We start from the raw sequence: 14,669 nt of genomic DNA, 5'->3' as shown, positions 1-14,669 counted from the left end.
ATTTATATACAGGAGGGGGTTAGCTCATTAGTGTAGCCTACGATTATCTACTAAAAAAAAAGCTATTTGGAAAATATCAGCTCTGATTTGGGTTGAGTTGAGTTAATCTAGAGACGAGCCAATTAAATTAATTTTGACTCGACGATTTAGTCCTTTGGACCAAAATTGACCTATCAACTTGATCAAGATTGGACTCGGATTAGGTCTTCCATCTATCCTGCCGCTTCCCCTAATCCTCGGTGCGGCCAAGAGCAGTGTGAACTGGGCTTTTCGGCGCTTAAAACTTTTCGTTTCCTCCCTCTAAATCCGCTGCTGATCTGGGTAAGCTCTCTTGGCTTCTTATTCTTCTCCTTCGTCGTAATCCTCCTCGCCTTTGTTGGACTCGCGAGTCGGAGAAGAGTCATGAATCGATAGAGAGGATGCCCATCTGATGCTTTCGTTGTTGATGCGTAAAAACCGATTCTTTTTTATTATTTTCGGTTTCTGATTGAAAGAGAATTTCGACCTTTGATTGGGAGAAATAGGCTTCTGTGTAGTGATTGGTTTTGACTCTCTAATGTTTGTATTCTTTCTTTTATTTAGGATTTGAGTTTGATGGCTTGTGCCGCTTGTAGTATTCGGAATTGGCCAAGATTTGTGGAAAAACATGCCACTAAGGCATTTTCGCAGAGTCATCTCTGTCGTGGTTTGAGCTTTTCAGTCTCCTTTCCTGCTTATCAAACATGGAGTCCCCCTTCCCCTGCGCGTTTTAGAATAACCCATACATCATCTAGTTGGAAACTCATCGCAAGGGCTTTGGCAACTAATGACGGCAACTTTGACGGAACCAAGTTCTCTGGCAATGACAGTGGCAGTGCACGCGGTTCTGGTGAGATTTGCTAATTTAGTTCTTTTGTTTGTCACGGCCTCTGGATTCAGCTTTCTTTTGATGAAGAGTGCATCTAATGCATTATGATAGCTATAAATTTAAGCAGCAGTACTTAGGTACATTAGAATGTTTGTAATATTTTCAATTTAAGTAGCAATACTCGGGATTTTCTTCTTTAGTTATAGCTGTCTTAGAAGAGCTCTGGTTATTCTGATTGATACTTTTGGAATAACCGCCTTTTGTTTTCTGGAAGTTGTAGTAGATCAGGATATCACTGCAGGAAATTGTTTTTTTTTTCTTCTTTGATTGCAAGGATATAGTGAATCAGGATATGGTTGTTTTGTGCCAGTAATTGCTGAATTGGAGTTTCCATTTGGATGGCTAGGTTTTAGGGCGAGTTGCTGATCTTATGAGAGTTAATCTGGCGTTCTAATTTCTTATTGGCCATGGAGTAGCGGAGTATCAAGCTGGTTGTAATTTAAATCCATAATAATTTAGTTATGGTTGTTGTCGATCTTAATGGGGCTGTTTTGACATTTGAGGCTTAATTGATTGATGCGTAACTGCTTGTACTTTTTTTAACTGTTATTTTGGTGGTGGGAATTGGTTATTTCTTTACTAAAATGGCATGAGTAAGGTCAAGATATCCTTTCTATTCTATTTTGAAACTTATAGTTTATGATACCTAGTGAACTGCCATCATCACTTTCATGAAAATTAAGATGAATGTTTGGAAATATTCTTGCATTGTTGTGAAGCTTCTTCGTTTTCTCTACTATTAGCAATATCTCTTTATTTTTTCTTCTCTGTTTATGGTAGAATGTCCTGATAAATTTCACATATTTATCAATGTACAAAGGACGGGTGGTGGTGTTGGTCATTGGTGGTGGTGGACGCGAACATGCTCTTTGCTATGCCTTGCAGCGATCTCCATCCTGTGATGCAGTATTTTGTGCGCCAGGAAATGCAGGGATTGCTCATTCTGGAGATGCCACCTGCATTTCAACCCTCGACATTCTTGATAGCGCAGCAGTGATCTCCTTTTGCCGCATGTGGGGAGTTGGGCTGGTGGTAGTGGGTCCTGAAGCCCCTCTGGTTGCTGGTCTTGTGAATGACCTTGTTAAGGCTGGGATCCCAGCATTTGGACCATCATCAGAGGCTGCAGCACTGGAAGGATCAAAGGATTTTATGAAGAAGTTATGTGACAAATATGGCATCCCAACGGCAAAGGTATACACCGATAGCCTTTCAGGAATTCTATTTTTCATCTTATTAGTAGAGTTGCATTATGCGTGGTACCATGTGCTCTAATAGTGCTGATTTGAGTCACGAGAACAACCTCTCTATATTGGGTGGGGGGTGGGGGTTGTAAAGTTGCATACATTTGTGCCCTTTCAAGGCGAAGCCCTCGCACATCAGATGCCTTTTATCTGTATCATGTTGTGCATGCTTTCAATTATTAATATAGCTGTCCTCTAAGTTTTGATAATAGAAAAACTCATCCTAGTTTGTGTCAATAGCCTCATCTTGGTCATGAACTCACATGCATCCATCGATCCCCAATCTTGAAAAGTACAAGTAGTGTACAAAGAGTAGTCAAGTCAACTCTTTTCTGTCACAAGCTTACTTGAATAATAGATAAGGATCTTTCATAACTGTGTTCCCAATCTCCATTCTGTTTAATTATTGAATTTACTCTAATAGGAAATCATCTTCTGGAAATGGATATACATGCACTATTAGTTTCTAATCTGGCATAAGTAAATGATATTTATCGCTGCTCTATTCATACTATTATCAATGATTTCACAAAAGAAATTATTGCCTTCCATTTATTTTTCTCATTCAGTATCGCACATTTACAAGTCCTTCTGAGGCAAAGCAGTATGTCACAGAGCAAGGGGCTCCTATTGTTGTCAAGGCAGATGGACTGGCCGCTGGAAAGGGTGTAGTTGTTGCCATGAATTTGCAAGAGGCATTTGAGGCTGTAGACTTGATGCTGGTTGACGGTGCTTTCGGCTCAGCTGGTTCACGAGTCATCATTGAAGAATTTCTTGAGGGTGAAGAAGCATCATTCTTCGCGTTGGTGGATGGTGAAACTGCCTTGCCTCTTGAATCTGCACAGGATCACAAAAGAGTCGGTGATGGTGATACTGGACCAAATACAGGTGGTATGGGCGCATACTCCCCTGCACCAATATTGACAAAAGAACTCCAGTCCATAGTCATGGAAACAATAATACTTCCAACTGTAAAAGGGATGGCAGCTGAAGGCTGCAAGTTTGTTGGCGTGTTATATGCTGGGCTTATGATTGAGAAGGTATCTGGGCTGCCTAAGCTCATCGAGTACAATGTGCGTTTCGGAGATCCAGAATGCCAGGTTAGCAACTTTAATTTGTTATCTGATATGATATTCTTCAGGTCCTTATATAGGTATTGTCCATCAACATTTATATTCCTCTACCTCATGCTCATTATACACTCTTTTCTCTTTGGACAGGCACTGATGATGCGATTGGAGTCTGATTTGGCACAAGTTCTACTTGCAGCTTGTAAAGGAGAGTTAGGCCAGGTATCACTGAGCTGGTCTCCTGAATCAGCCATGGTGGTCGTGATGGCAAGTCGAGGTTATCCAGGGGTGTATCAAAAGGGATCCGTAATTAGAAACCTCGAGGAAGCAGAGCTGGTTGCTCCAATGGTTAAGATATTTCATGCAGGCACCACTGCAGACGCTGATGGAAACTTCATTGCCTCAGGAGGGCGTGTGCTTGGCATTACTGCAAAGGGAAAAGATATAGAAGAAGCAAGGTCCAGAGCTTATAATGCACTCGAAGTTATCGACTGGCCTGAAGGGTTCTTTAGGCTGGATATCGGCTGGAGAGCACTCAGACACAGGCAATTAGCTAGTCATTGAGGAGTATTTACTTCCATAGATGCTGAGAAACTACAAGCTGTTTTGCGTTAGAAATCTAATATTATCATAGCTGCGAGAAAGCAATGGAGAAAAAAGATACAGATTCAATCTGTGAAATGCTAGTTTTTAATATGACATGAACAAACATTTAATTGGCTAGCAGTCAGGTTTGCCAATGTAATGATCCTGAAACTTACTTCACTCAGACGGATGGGATCCCTGATTAATATTGGTTACTTCAAGCCAAATGAGGTTTTAATGTGGTAGCTCAATGTAGCATGGGAAAGGAATAATAAGCATTGGGTGCTTTAATAGGCTACCAAGCTAATACTGTTGATCTGACATTGTACAAAAGCAAGCTCTTTAATCTTCCAGATTGCATATAGAGCTGAAGTCTTATTTTACTCCTCTAACCTCTGTTTAACTTCTGAGTTCTTTGAATAGTTCAAGCAATTCATGAGAAGTTAAACACAGTAATGATGTTCATATATTTTCCTTTCTGATCTTTCATTTATCATTTTTTTAATGACCCAGTGGTCAATGTCCGATTCAATTTTAATAATTAGATATAGGACACAGTTTTCAACGCGAAACAATTTTTTTTATCACATGTAAGTTACCAAGTGACAATGGCATGGTTTAATTTTTAGTTAAATATATTTTGCCTCTTTTATTTTAGAGCAAAGTTATTTCTAAATTTTATTTATAAAGACAAATATTGTTAACATAAACGATAAAATAATGTAAAAATATATATTTAAGAAATATAGTAATAGAGAGATAAATTTATTTTTATCATTTTTGGATGAAAACTCTAGTGGTTATGAAAATTAAGTAAAAAAAAATATAGTGATACAAAACAAAGTTGGAGTAACAAAGTGACTTTAATCTATAATGGCGGTTTAATTTATTTATTTTTAATTCTTTTTGAAAAACTATGGGATGGTTGACGAGCCCCACACGACACTCTCTTTAGTGCCATCACAGTCAGAGACGACGCGGAGTGTACTTATCAATTAATAGCGAATCCATTTCTAAGGCTAGATCTCGAATCATCTTTCCAATCGGCCAAACGTCACGTCGAGAGTTAACTTGGGTGATGTGAGCTTGAACCTCGAATTCCGCCTTACATCTGGCGTTACCGTACCCTTCTCCCACTAAAATTTCCCGGTCCAAAGAGAAAAGAAAAAAGTCAGCAATACCGACGTCTTAAATCTATTAAAATCTCGGGCCAACTACCCCGAATCCATGAAAAAAGGTTTTAAAGAAGAAGTAAGCAATCCAGTAGCTTCTTCTAAAATCTAGGGTTCCCGGGCTGCCATCTTGCTTGGATCCGACTAAGCTGGTTCTTGGAGGCTTTTATTCTTTTGGGTTAATGATCGGCTGGTAATCTTTGCGCTCGCGAGAGATCTCTGAAATCTTTGGAAAAATTCGAATTTTGAAGCTTTTTTAGTAGAGAAATCGACGATTTGTTCGAAGAATTCAAGTCGCCAGCTTCCGATCACGCTGTACATTCTAGGGTTCGCGCAAGAGTTCGAGCTTTTTTAGTTACAATTTCTTTTTCTGCGGGGGGGAAGAGTCGATCTTTTGAGCTTTCCTGATAGAGAAATCAACGATTTGTTCGAGAACTCTAGGGTTCCTGCAAGTGTTTGAGGGTTCTGATTTGGATGCTCAAGAATGGCGCTTAAGCTCCCACCGCTGAAAGCTGCGGAGATAGCAATCAACTCGATCGGGTTAGGTTATGATGTGGCGGCGGATCTCCGGCTCAAGTACTGCAAGAAGAACTCACCAGATCCGTGGTTGATCGAGCTCGATCGCAATGAGGTGCAGGACATTGTTCTTCCTGGTGGATTGGCTGTCCCTGATGTGCCGAAATCCATTAAGTGTGATAAAGGAGAGAGGATGCGATATAGGTCGGATGTATTGTCGTTTCAACAGGTATGCTTCTTGCTTTAATTGTTGGCATGTCATATGATAATATTGGTTCTAGTGGTGGAATTGTTTCCTTGCCATCAAATTTGGAAGCATCGTTGTGCGACTTTTGTTTTTTCTTTTTTCATCTGGATTATGCTGTTGTTGCCTAAAGAGCGCCATTTTTGGTGATTCTTTCGTTTAGAATGATAAACTAACTGACCGAATGCATCCCTTGCGGTACAAGACGTTGTCATTTAGAGTCTGTTATCATCTTTCCAGAGCATGTTTCCTTTGTTAACTGGATACGGGTAGCATATCTTGCATCTTGTGTTAAAATATGTCTTAAAATGGCAGAACACACCTATCTACTGCACCATGGTAACTTGATTTGTCACGACACAGAAGTATTAACAAATAATTTTTTTTCAAAATCCACAATATTAAGAATTCAATCTACCAACTTTAATTCACTGATTAATAAAACTCCAAAGGGTAATAACAAAATTCAAATGTGATTTCCAATGTGTTACCAAACAAACTAAAATAACACATAGTTTTAGAAACAAAAATAACTAATACAACTAAAAGTGGAAGGTTAAATCCTAAATGGAGGTAGAGTTCTAGTGCACCATGTTCAGTTGTCACATTGACTTAGTATCTAAAACGTTAGGAGGGATTCTATGAACCAATAACTATAGCTCAATGAGCGGAATTTAATCAAAAGCCAAATAAATACAAAATCCACAAGCATGATTTTAAAAGAAATCAACTCAACGATATATAGTAAATAGATAACTCTAAGCATGTTCATAACCTGAATGATAGAGCACAAATAATCTCATATAAATACCATATTTTCTTATTTGGGTATGTGCTCTGTGGATTCACATCAACTATAATTTATCTTGAGATGATGCTCGAATTTTTTTCTCTTAACTAATCCAATTAGGATCACCATAGAAAGTTTTCCAAATTAACTTAGGATTTTTCCTAATCTTGCCAAACTTACCCGCAATGATCTAAAATAGGAGTGCCCTTCTAAACTTTCAGATAGACTTGAGTTATCATAGAAAGTCATGAAGCAATCTATATCGAAACTGTGCTCTAAGTCATACCAATCACAACTTAAATTTTCCTATTATTTGCTCATGATCATTATACTTGCTATTTGCATGAAAAATAACAATGCACAATATATATATATATATATATATATATATATTTATAGCATGTAGAGAACATAATGCTATTACATGAAGATAACATAACATATATTATGCTATTACACATATTTTGCATGAAGATAACATCTAAATGGAATGACTGAAATCTCTAGTCTAGGTGTGAAGTAGTGAAGTAAAATCATCATCTTTAATAACAAATAAATAATATATTTTAATATAATCATAACCATGATTTCTGAAATTAAAATCTAATTTGATTTAATTTGACTTGTGCCTAATTAAAGCACAAAGAAAAAAAACCAGGCTGGGCTGCATCTGCAGCCCATTGATCACTACAGGGTTGGGCCCAAGGCCTAATTCCTCAAACAATTTGGAAATCTGATGACTTGCCGAGAAAATCGTGCCCGCCTCCTCGTGGCATAATGGGCGAGAGGAGAGGAAGGGAAGGTGGCTCACGTGCATCACACATGAATTTTTTCTAGTTATTACATGATTCACCTCTGCTTTCATATATCCTGGAATTCTTGTGCCTATCACATTGCCATATTATATTATTACGTGTCTCCTGCAATTTCTGCATTATACTTGTCAGCATGCTGCTGAAGAAGGAATTGTACCAAGGGCGAGCATCCATCCTTTGTCACTGATACCACCTTGGTGGTCCCTGAATCCTGTGTTATCTAACTGCAAAGTGCCATTTTTTTAACTCTCACATATGCTGTTTTTTTTGTTCTTGTGTTCACTGTTTTCTAAAATGTTGGTTGTGACTTCCACAAAATGAATGAAATTACTACAATCTTATAGTAGTTCAATAGACCACCGGTATGGATTAGATAGTAAAATTTATCTTTTTAATTATTCAAGGAACTCAGTTTCTTTCCTCATGCTTATCAACTTTCCACAGATGTCAGAGCAATTCAACCAGGAAATGTTGTTATCCGGCAAGATTCCCTCCGGTCTCTTCAACCATATGTTTGATTTTTCTGGTTGCTGGCAAAAAGATGCAGCTAACACCAAATCCCTTGCATTTGACGGATGGTTCATTACCCTATACACTGTGGCGCTCTCAAAATCTCAAATCGTACTCCGCGATCATGTTAAGCAAGCTGTTCCATCAACGTGGGATCCTGCTGCTTTGGCAAGGTTAGCAGCTGGTTTTATCATGTGTCATGGATAGTCTGACATAATATAAGAATGATTAAGGCTCATATGTCCCAGTGTTTCTCCATTGTAAAATTGCTCCATTGTTTCTGCAGTGTATTTGAGTACTTCTCTTGCTTTTGTCCTGATGACTCATTGTGAGCTCAGTTAGATTGACTTTTATTTAATGAACGTTGTTGTTGCATGTTGTTTCATCATTGCTGAGTTATTTTACAATTATTAGTCATAGTGCAGCAATTTTTATAAGGACATTATTGTAGGGCCAAGTACCATTACCTAGTTTAAAATCTGATTAAGGAATCACAGATCCCGGAAACTCCCTTGTATACATTTTGTTTAGTGCCTTAATTCTTAAAATCTTGATGAACATCTATCTTTGCACTTCCAGGTTTATCGATAAATTTGGGACTCATATTGTTATTGGTGTGAAGATGGGAGGAAAGGATGTAATTTATGTGAAACAGCAGCATTCCTCAAGCTTACAAGCCATTGAAGTTCAGAAGAGGTTAAAGGAATTGGCAGACAGGAGATTTCTTGACACAAATGGTCAATTTGATGTAAACTATAATAAAGGAGCATACGGGAAAGAGAAGGTATTTGCTCCCACTTATCTCTCAGCATTTCTTTTATCCTGCTTACTTGGAACTTAGTATCTTCCAATTCTACCATCAGATAACTTATCACATATTCTTTGGAGTTTGATAAGAAGAAGCAACAGGATTGTGATATGTCAGGATCCCTATCCCTCTTCTGAGAAGAGCATCCACTTCTGTCAAATTTATGTCTGAAATTTGTTTCTAGTTTTCTACAGATTTAAACTAATTTGCAATTCCAGAGCAGTAGGATGTATTCATTTCAACTTCATGTGGCAAGTAACCTCGGCAATGTTAGGATCTTGTTGAAGAAATAAATTAATCTCTATGCATGGTGTTAAGATCTATTGGATGGCTTTTTTTATCCTCATTGCATTATAATATAAGGATGTATATTCTAACTTGTAAACTTACCAAGGTCCATAATATGCAATGTCGGACAATGACGTTGTGTTTCAGCAATTGCATATATTCCTTGAGTCCTTTTTACTTTCTCTGGCATTAAAATGAAGAATTATAGAGCACATATCTCCCTCCCTATATATATGTATGTATGTATGTATATTATACATGTACATGTAAATATATATATTGCAGCCACACAGTGCATGTCTGTTCTATCTTCTTTCCAACTTCTGTTGCATGTCTTTTGTGTCTCAAGTATCAAGCATTTAATAGTAACTTGTGCAGGTTGATATGAGAGAGCAACGGCTGCGATTTGCTGACTCCAGTCCGTCAAGCTCTTACTCTACAAAGGAGGTATCCCATTTTGAAGATAATGTTCTCCGCTGCCCTCTATTTTGCCAATATGTTATGACTGACTGAACAAAATTTTATTCTGTATATTTTGTACCTAATTTCAGGACATTACGAAAACTTTTAAGCGTAGAGGCGGGAAAGATAATACAGATTTATCCCATACTGAGTGGTTGAATACTATTCAGTTTGAACCTGATGTTATCTCGATGACCTTTCTGCCAATTACTTCTCTCTTGAATGGAGTTCCTGGCAGTGGATTCTTAAGCCATGCCATCAATCAATATCTACGTTGTAAGTACAAACTTTTGTTTGTAATAAGTTAGGAATCATTACTGCAAACTGGGGTTAATGAATCTTTTGTTACAAACTGAAACATTTTGCAAGATTATTATCATTGAAGTATCTGGAGTTCAGGTGTACTTTACTTTGTCTACATTGCGCATTGAAGAAGAGGGAGCAATTTTAGGGCTTCTTTAAAATTTTATGTGTTATCAAGGCCTTTGATGTTTGCTGCTTTTGTTTTGTTAGTAAGAAACTTCTCTTGACTTCAGATAAGCCACCACTCGAAGAGCTTCATCAGTTTTTGGAGTTTCAGTTGCCAAGACAATGGGCACCTGTCTATAGTGACCTTCCCCTTGGACCACAGCGGAGAAAACAGAGTATTGCATCTCTGCATATCACTTTCATGGGTCCAAAGCTTTATGTCTGTACCAGTTTGGTAGGTACCTAATTGTTTTAAAACTTTACTCCCATCTTGCTGTATCTTAGTATCTGCACTGCATTGCTAGTCCTTTTTATAATAGTTTCATAATTAGGAGGGGTGGGGTGGGGTGGTTGAGTGCTATTTTATGCAGTTCAATGAAAACATTGCTAGGCATTTTTTTTTAAAAAAAATAGTTGAAAGAATAACATATGCTGGATCATATAGATTCCTAACATCTCCATTCATTAGCTGATATTGTCATTTAAGACCTGTTTTCAAGAAAAAACAACGGTCGAGCAAGATATCTTTATGATATTATTTAGAGCATGTCAGGAAATTGCGAGAGGAATTGAATGGAGAGGATAGGGGCTGAAATTCAACATTATTTATAATGCCTTGGGATCAACTTTCAAGTATTTCAAAGCAAACATGAATTTGTTTGAATGTTCTAATCAATTTGTGATAAAAAGATTGCGACTCTTTATGTGAAAATGTAAATATTCCTTTTCAAGTTAATTGTCCCTGAATGTCGAGATTTGATTTGTTCAATTTTGTGTTGAGTGCATTACGGATGATAATGTTAAAGAAGATCCTGAAGTGAAACCCTGTTAGGGCCTTTTTCTTTTGGTTGTTCTTGTATCAAGAAAAGCTCATCTGAAAAGTTCTCTTTTGTTTGTTAAATGACAGCCAACAAAAAGTCTGCTATAATTTGAGATTGTGTTTGGATGGTCATTCCTTTCTATGCGTTATTTTCATCTTATGGCCTCTAATGAGATTCAATGCAGGTTGATGTGGGCAAAAGACCTGTCACTGGTCTACGGTTGTATCTGGAAGGAAAGAGTAGCAATAGATTAGCAATCCATCTCCAACATCTCTGTTCCCTTCCTCAAACCTTCCAGCTTCAGGACGATCCTATTAACTACAGTGCTGATCTGACATATGACCGCAAGTATTATGAACCGATTCAGTGGAAATACTTCTCCCATGTCTGCACAGCACCAGTCGACTCCGAAGATTCTTCCATTGTGACTGGGGCTCAGTTATATGTAGGCAGTCATGGCTTCAAGAAAGTCCTTTTTCTCCGGCTCTACTTCTCAAAAGTTTGCAATGCAGTTTCAGTCAGGAATCCTGAATGGGAAGGATCACCGAACTTGGTCCAAAAATCTGGCCTAATCTCCACTCTGATCAGCACTCATTTTTCTGTGGCAGCACAGAAGCCGCCACCTCGTCCTGCAGACGTGATTATCAACTCGGCAGTGTATCCTGGTGGACCACCAGTTCCAGTGCAGACGCCGAAGCTGCTTAAGTTTGTTGATACAACTGAGATGGTACGTGGTCCACAGGACATGCCGGGATATTGGGTGGTCTCTGGTGCAAAGCTGAATCTAGAGAGGGGTAAGATCTCACTGCGTGTTAAGTACTCACTCTTGACAGCTATGCTGCCTGATGACGATTATTAGTTGGAAGAGCAATGATAGAAGCAATTCTGCAATGGAGAAATTTACTCATATTAAATGGGAGCCAACTTCTATGCACAGGTAGAATCGTAGTTTGGATGTCTTGAGTGTAGCCTTATTGCGGCGTACCATCTGCAGCTGTTTGGGAGTTATGATCTTCACCTTTTCATGTACATTACAATCTTGTTCAAAGAATCATTTCTTGGTACTGTTGTGTTCAGAATTTTTTTTTTCATTTTCTGTAAGCAAATGAATGTTCTTTTGTGCCCTCTCTGTTCATGTATACGAGATTGAACCTAGAGTACCACATAGTGGCTTATTCAATTTAGATGCTTATGCATGCGATTCTTGACCCAAATGGCAAATCTTGAATAAATGAAATAAAATTATTTTCAGCTTGACATGTAATAACTATGCTCAAAGGTGACCTTTCTTCTCCAGGCATATTAATACACAACAATAGCAAAGGTTGGCTTTGGGAGATGAGTAACCATTACTGCTTGATCTCCTCCATGGATCTGAGAGAACAAAACAAGTGAAAAATGAGACTGTTGGTACTACCAGCTTCATTTTGGTGCAAGAATGGTGAGAAAAAAAAATTATACATCTTATTATATAGCCAAGCATGGAATCAAGTAAGGTGTTACTGAGAGATGAAGGTATGGTGGGCATGGGATGGCCAGTATATTTCTTCTCTTGAGCAAGGGAGAGGAGCTGGCTGAGCAAGATAGGTAGGATATAATTGCCCAGGCATCAAAACAGAGAAACCTGGCTGATATGGTACTGTTACCTGTCATATTTGGACAAAAGAAGATAAATAAAAACTCAAGGAAGAAGGATAATGTATATGAAACATTGTTCCAGAGAACACTGAAAATGTTCTGAAATTTGACTTACAGATAGTGAATTACTGATCTTGCCAAGTGAATTCATCTGAACATGAGGTTGGCCAGTGTGCATGGAACTAAGAACATCATCTTGAGTTGCTGATTCTGAGAGCTTTGGCTTAAGCAAATGTTCAAAGATGGCCATGATGAGGAACATAGACACTAAGATCGCTGTCGCGACAAAACCAACAGAGATAGCATTCATGGATGCGCCAAAATCCTTCCAAGAAGATTCCCCACCAATTAGTTCAGATGTTGTCAGGTTTTCTCTCCAAAATTTTGGCCTCTGGCCAATGCTACTCATTGCAAGTTCCAACTACACTATTCCAAGTCCAAATTGATCCTTCTGCAATAACGTCTAGCTGAAAGTATTGGCTTACACAGGTAGGAGCAATTCAGGCACTCTAGTTCTGATCCAGAATTCAGATTATTTTCACTTCTGAAGAGCTTTGGTGATCTGGAGCACTTCCAAGGAAAGAAACATCCACAATTGAAATTAAAAATAAAATAAACAATAAGTAGCAAATTGAGGAAGAATATAAACTATGTTCAGTTTAGTGCAGTCTTCTGATTTCACAAAGAATTCATGAAAGAGGAAGAAAAAGTAACAGTAAAATATTATGACAACAAGAATCCTGATTGCTTGCAGAAAAAGGTATAATGGTAGGGGGGAACCTAGTAAGCAATCAAAATGTAGGTATCTGGAGAGCTGAAAAAAATGAACATACAAAGAAACATAAGCAGCAAATTGAATTGAAATTAACAAACAGATGTGAGGCATTCTCTTTATTGCCTCAATACAATTTTTGCGAGATGAGCATACGTCAACCGAATTTAGAAGCTAAACAGATTAAAATTAGGGAGAATCAAATGGCTAACCTGCTATTACAGAGACAGAAGCTTCATGAACTGATCCTTCCAAGGTGAGCTAGTGGTATTTCCATTTCAGCTCTTTCGTATAACTTCACTGTGAAGAAAGGAATAATTACTTGAATGAACCCATCAACTTGAACTATTGAAGCCTAAAGAGCATGGGAGCACTTAGGAATCTCCTCTCCTTTTATTTCTCTCATAAAACTTACACTACCACCTGCATTAAAAAAGCCAAACATCTCACAGACATCAGAAATGGTTTGTGTCTGTAATCTAACAGTAAATATGTACTTAAAGGAATAAAAAAGTCGAGCCGGTGAGGTAGTAAGCTAAATTTTTTCTCAATATGACATTGTTAAAAAGAAAAGCTGACAAAAGCAATGTTATATATATTTTATTAACTGATGGAAGGCTGCAAGCATGGCCCAAAATAATTTCTAAATCACATCTGACTTCCGCAATATTATGATCAGACCCCATACTAGAACAGCTGTAAGAATTCAGAGGAGAAAGAAATAGAATCGAGGATCTGAGTCTAGCTTCTTACTGAACACGTTTGTGGAGATAGCATTATTTCAGGCAAGAAAGAGAAGCAATTGCCTTAAAAAGACTAGTATGTTCATGAATGTGAAGAGATCCAGATGATTTGGAAAACTCAAGTTCCTTCATTTAATGATTGCGTGAAACCTGTAAATGGGCCCATATGATTTTGTCAGAAACTAGAAGCCAGTAGCCTATTTATCCATCAGAAAAATAGGGAAAAAAATCATAACAGGTTGGTAACACTCTTAGCTTCAAAGGGAAAAAGAATTATGATACAAAACTATAGATGCTATTATTACAAAAGCAATATAAGGCCAACAAGAAAACATGGCTACTTAGGCTCTGATGAGCATCCCCTGGTCCATCTTCAACAAGATAATAGCTACTGCCTAAGGAAGAAATCAAAGCCTGCCAAGACCTAATAATGCATGATAGATGTGACACCGACAATATAATTACAATTTCTCCTGATTGAATGATTGAACTTGAATACATAGTGCAAAGCTTGTTGTTTTCCCTTGCTTTCTCAATCAGAATGCAACAGTTTAACTGGCAAATTGTAATTCGAGCTGAACTGCAGTTGTTAAACTTCATATATGATCTAAAGAGATAGATCCATCAAATGAAGTGAATTAATCCGCTAAGTTTAACTGGCATATTATAATTCGATCTGAACTGCAGTTGTTAAACTACATATATGATTTGAAGAGATAGATTCATTGGATGAAGTGAATTAATCCGTTAGGTTTTGAATGAAACACGGTTAATTTCTTCTAGTTATTTTCTTGATAAAAATTTCCTCTAGTTAAAAAA

General features: G+C 37.8%; 3 protein-coding genes across 5 annotated transcripts; 2 read left to right on the top strand and 1 right to left on the bottom strand.

The window, feature by feature from the left end:
- Nucleotides 1-10: 10 nt before the first annotated feature.
- On the top strand, nucleotides 11-4,195 carry LOC140797891 (phosphoribosylamine--glycine ligase-like). 2 transcript variants are annotated; one of them, XM_073151579.1, is made up of 5 exons: nucleotides 11-321; nucleotides 583-868; nucleotides 1,728-2,098; nucleotides 2,718-3,248; nucleotides 3,369-4,195. In XM_073151579.1, exons 2-5 carry the CDS (start codon nucleotides 595-597, stop codon nucleotides 3,780-3,782), a joined length of 1,590 nt encoding a protein of 529 aa, XP_073007680.1. In that variant the 5' UTR covers nucleotides 11-321; nucleotides 583-594; the 3' UTR covers nucleotides 3,783-4,195. The 2 variants fall into 2 exon arrangements, with proteins under 2 accessions (XP_073007680.1, XP_073007681.1); XM_073151580.1 differs by having other exon boundaries at nucleotides 232-449.
- A 793-nt stretch (nucleotides 4,196-4,988) lies between these two features.
- LOC140797726 (MACPF domain-containing protein At4g24290) lies at nucleotides 4,989-11,911 on the top strand. Its single transcript, XM_073151363.1, has 7 exons — nucleotides 4,989-5,720; nucleotides 7,785-8,023; nucleotides 8,430-8,634; nucleotides 9,325-9,393; nucleotides 9,498-9,684; nucleotides 9,945-10,111; nucleotides 10,882-11,911. Exons 1-7 carry the CDS (start codon nucleotides 5,460-5,462, stop codon nucleotides 11,554-11,556), a joined length of 1,803 nt encoding a protein of 600 aa, XP_073007464.1. The 5' UTR covers nucleotides 4,989-5,459; the 3' UTR covers nucleotides 11,557-11,911.
- On the bottom strand, nucleotides 11,899-14,000 carry LOC140797727 (uncharacterized). Of its 2 annotated transcripts, XM_073151365.1 has the most exons (5): nucleotides 13,861-14,000; nucleotides 13,320-13,530; nucleotides 12,451-12,905; nucleotides 12,201-12,343; nucleotides 11,899-12,071 (listed from the first exon to the last, which is right to left on the bottom strand). In XM_073151365.1, the coding sequence occupies exons 3-5, from the start codon at nucleotides 12,742-12,744 to the stop codon at nucleotides 12,047-12,049; spliced, it is 462 nt and encodes a 153-aa protein (XP_073007466.1). In that variant the 5' UTR covers nucleotides 12,745-12,905; nucleotides 13,320-13,530; nucleotides 13,861-14,000; the 3' UTR covers nucleotides 11,899-12,046. The 2 variants fall into 2 exon arrangements, with proteins under 2 accessions (XP_073007466.1, XP_073007465.1); XM_073151364.1 differs by lacking the exon at nucleotides 13,861-14,000 and having other exon boundaries at nucleotides 12,451-12,897.
- Between the last annotated feature and the right edge of the window lie 669 nt (nucleotides 14,001-14,669).

This window comes from Typha latifolia, chromosome 11 (assembly GCF_019914945.1).
Source record: "Typha latifolia isolate L0001 chromosome 11, TyphaL0001v2, whole genome shotgun sequence".
In the NCBI taxonomy this organism is placed as follows: Eukaryota; Viridiplantae; Streptophyta; class Magnoliopsida; order Poales; family Typhaceae; genus Typha; species Typha latifolia.
This window is presented reverse-complemented; position numbering and strand designations above follow the sequence as displayed.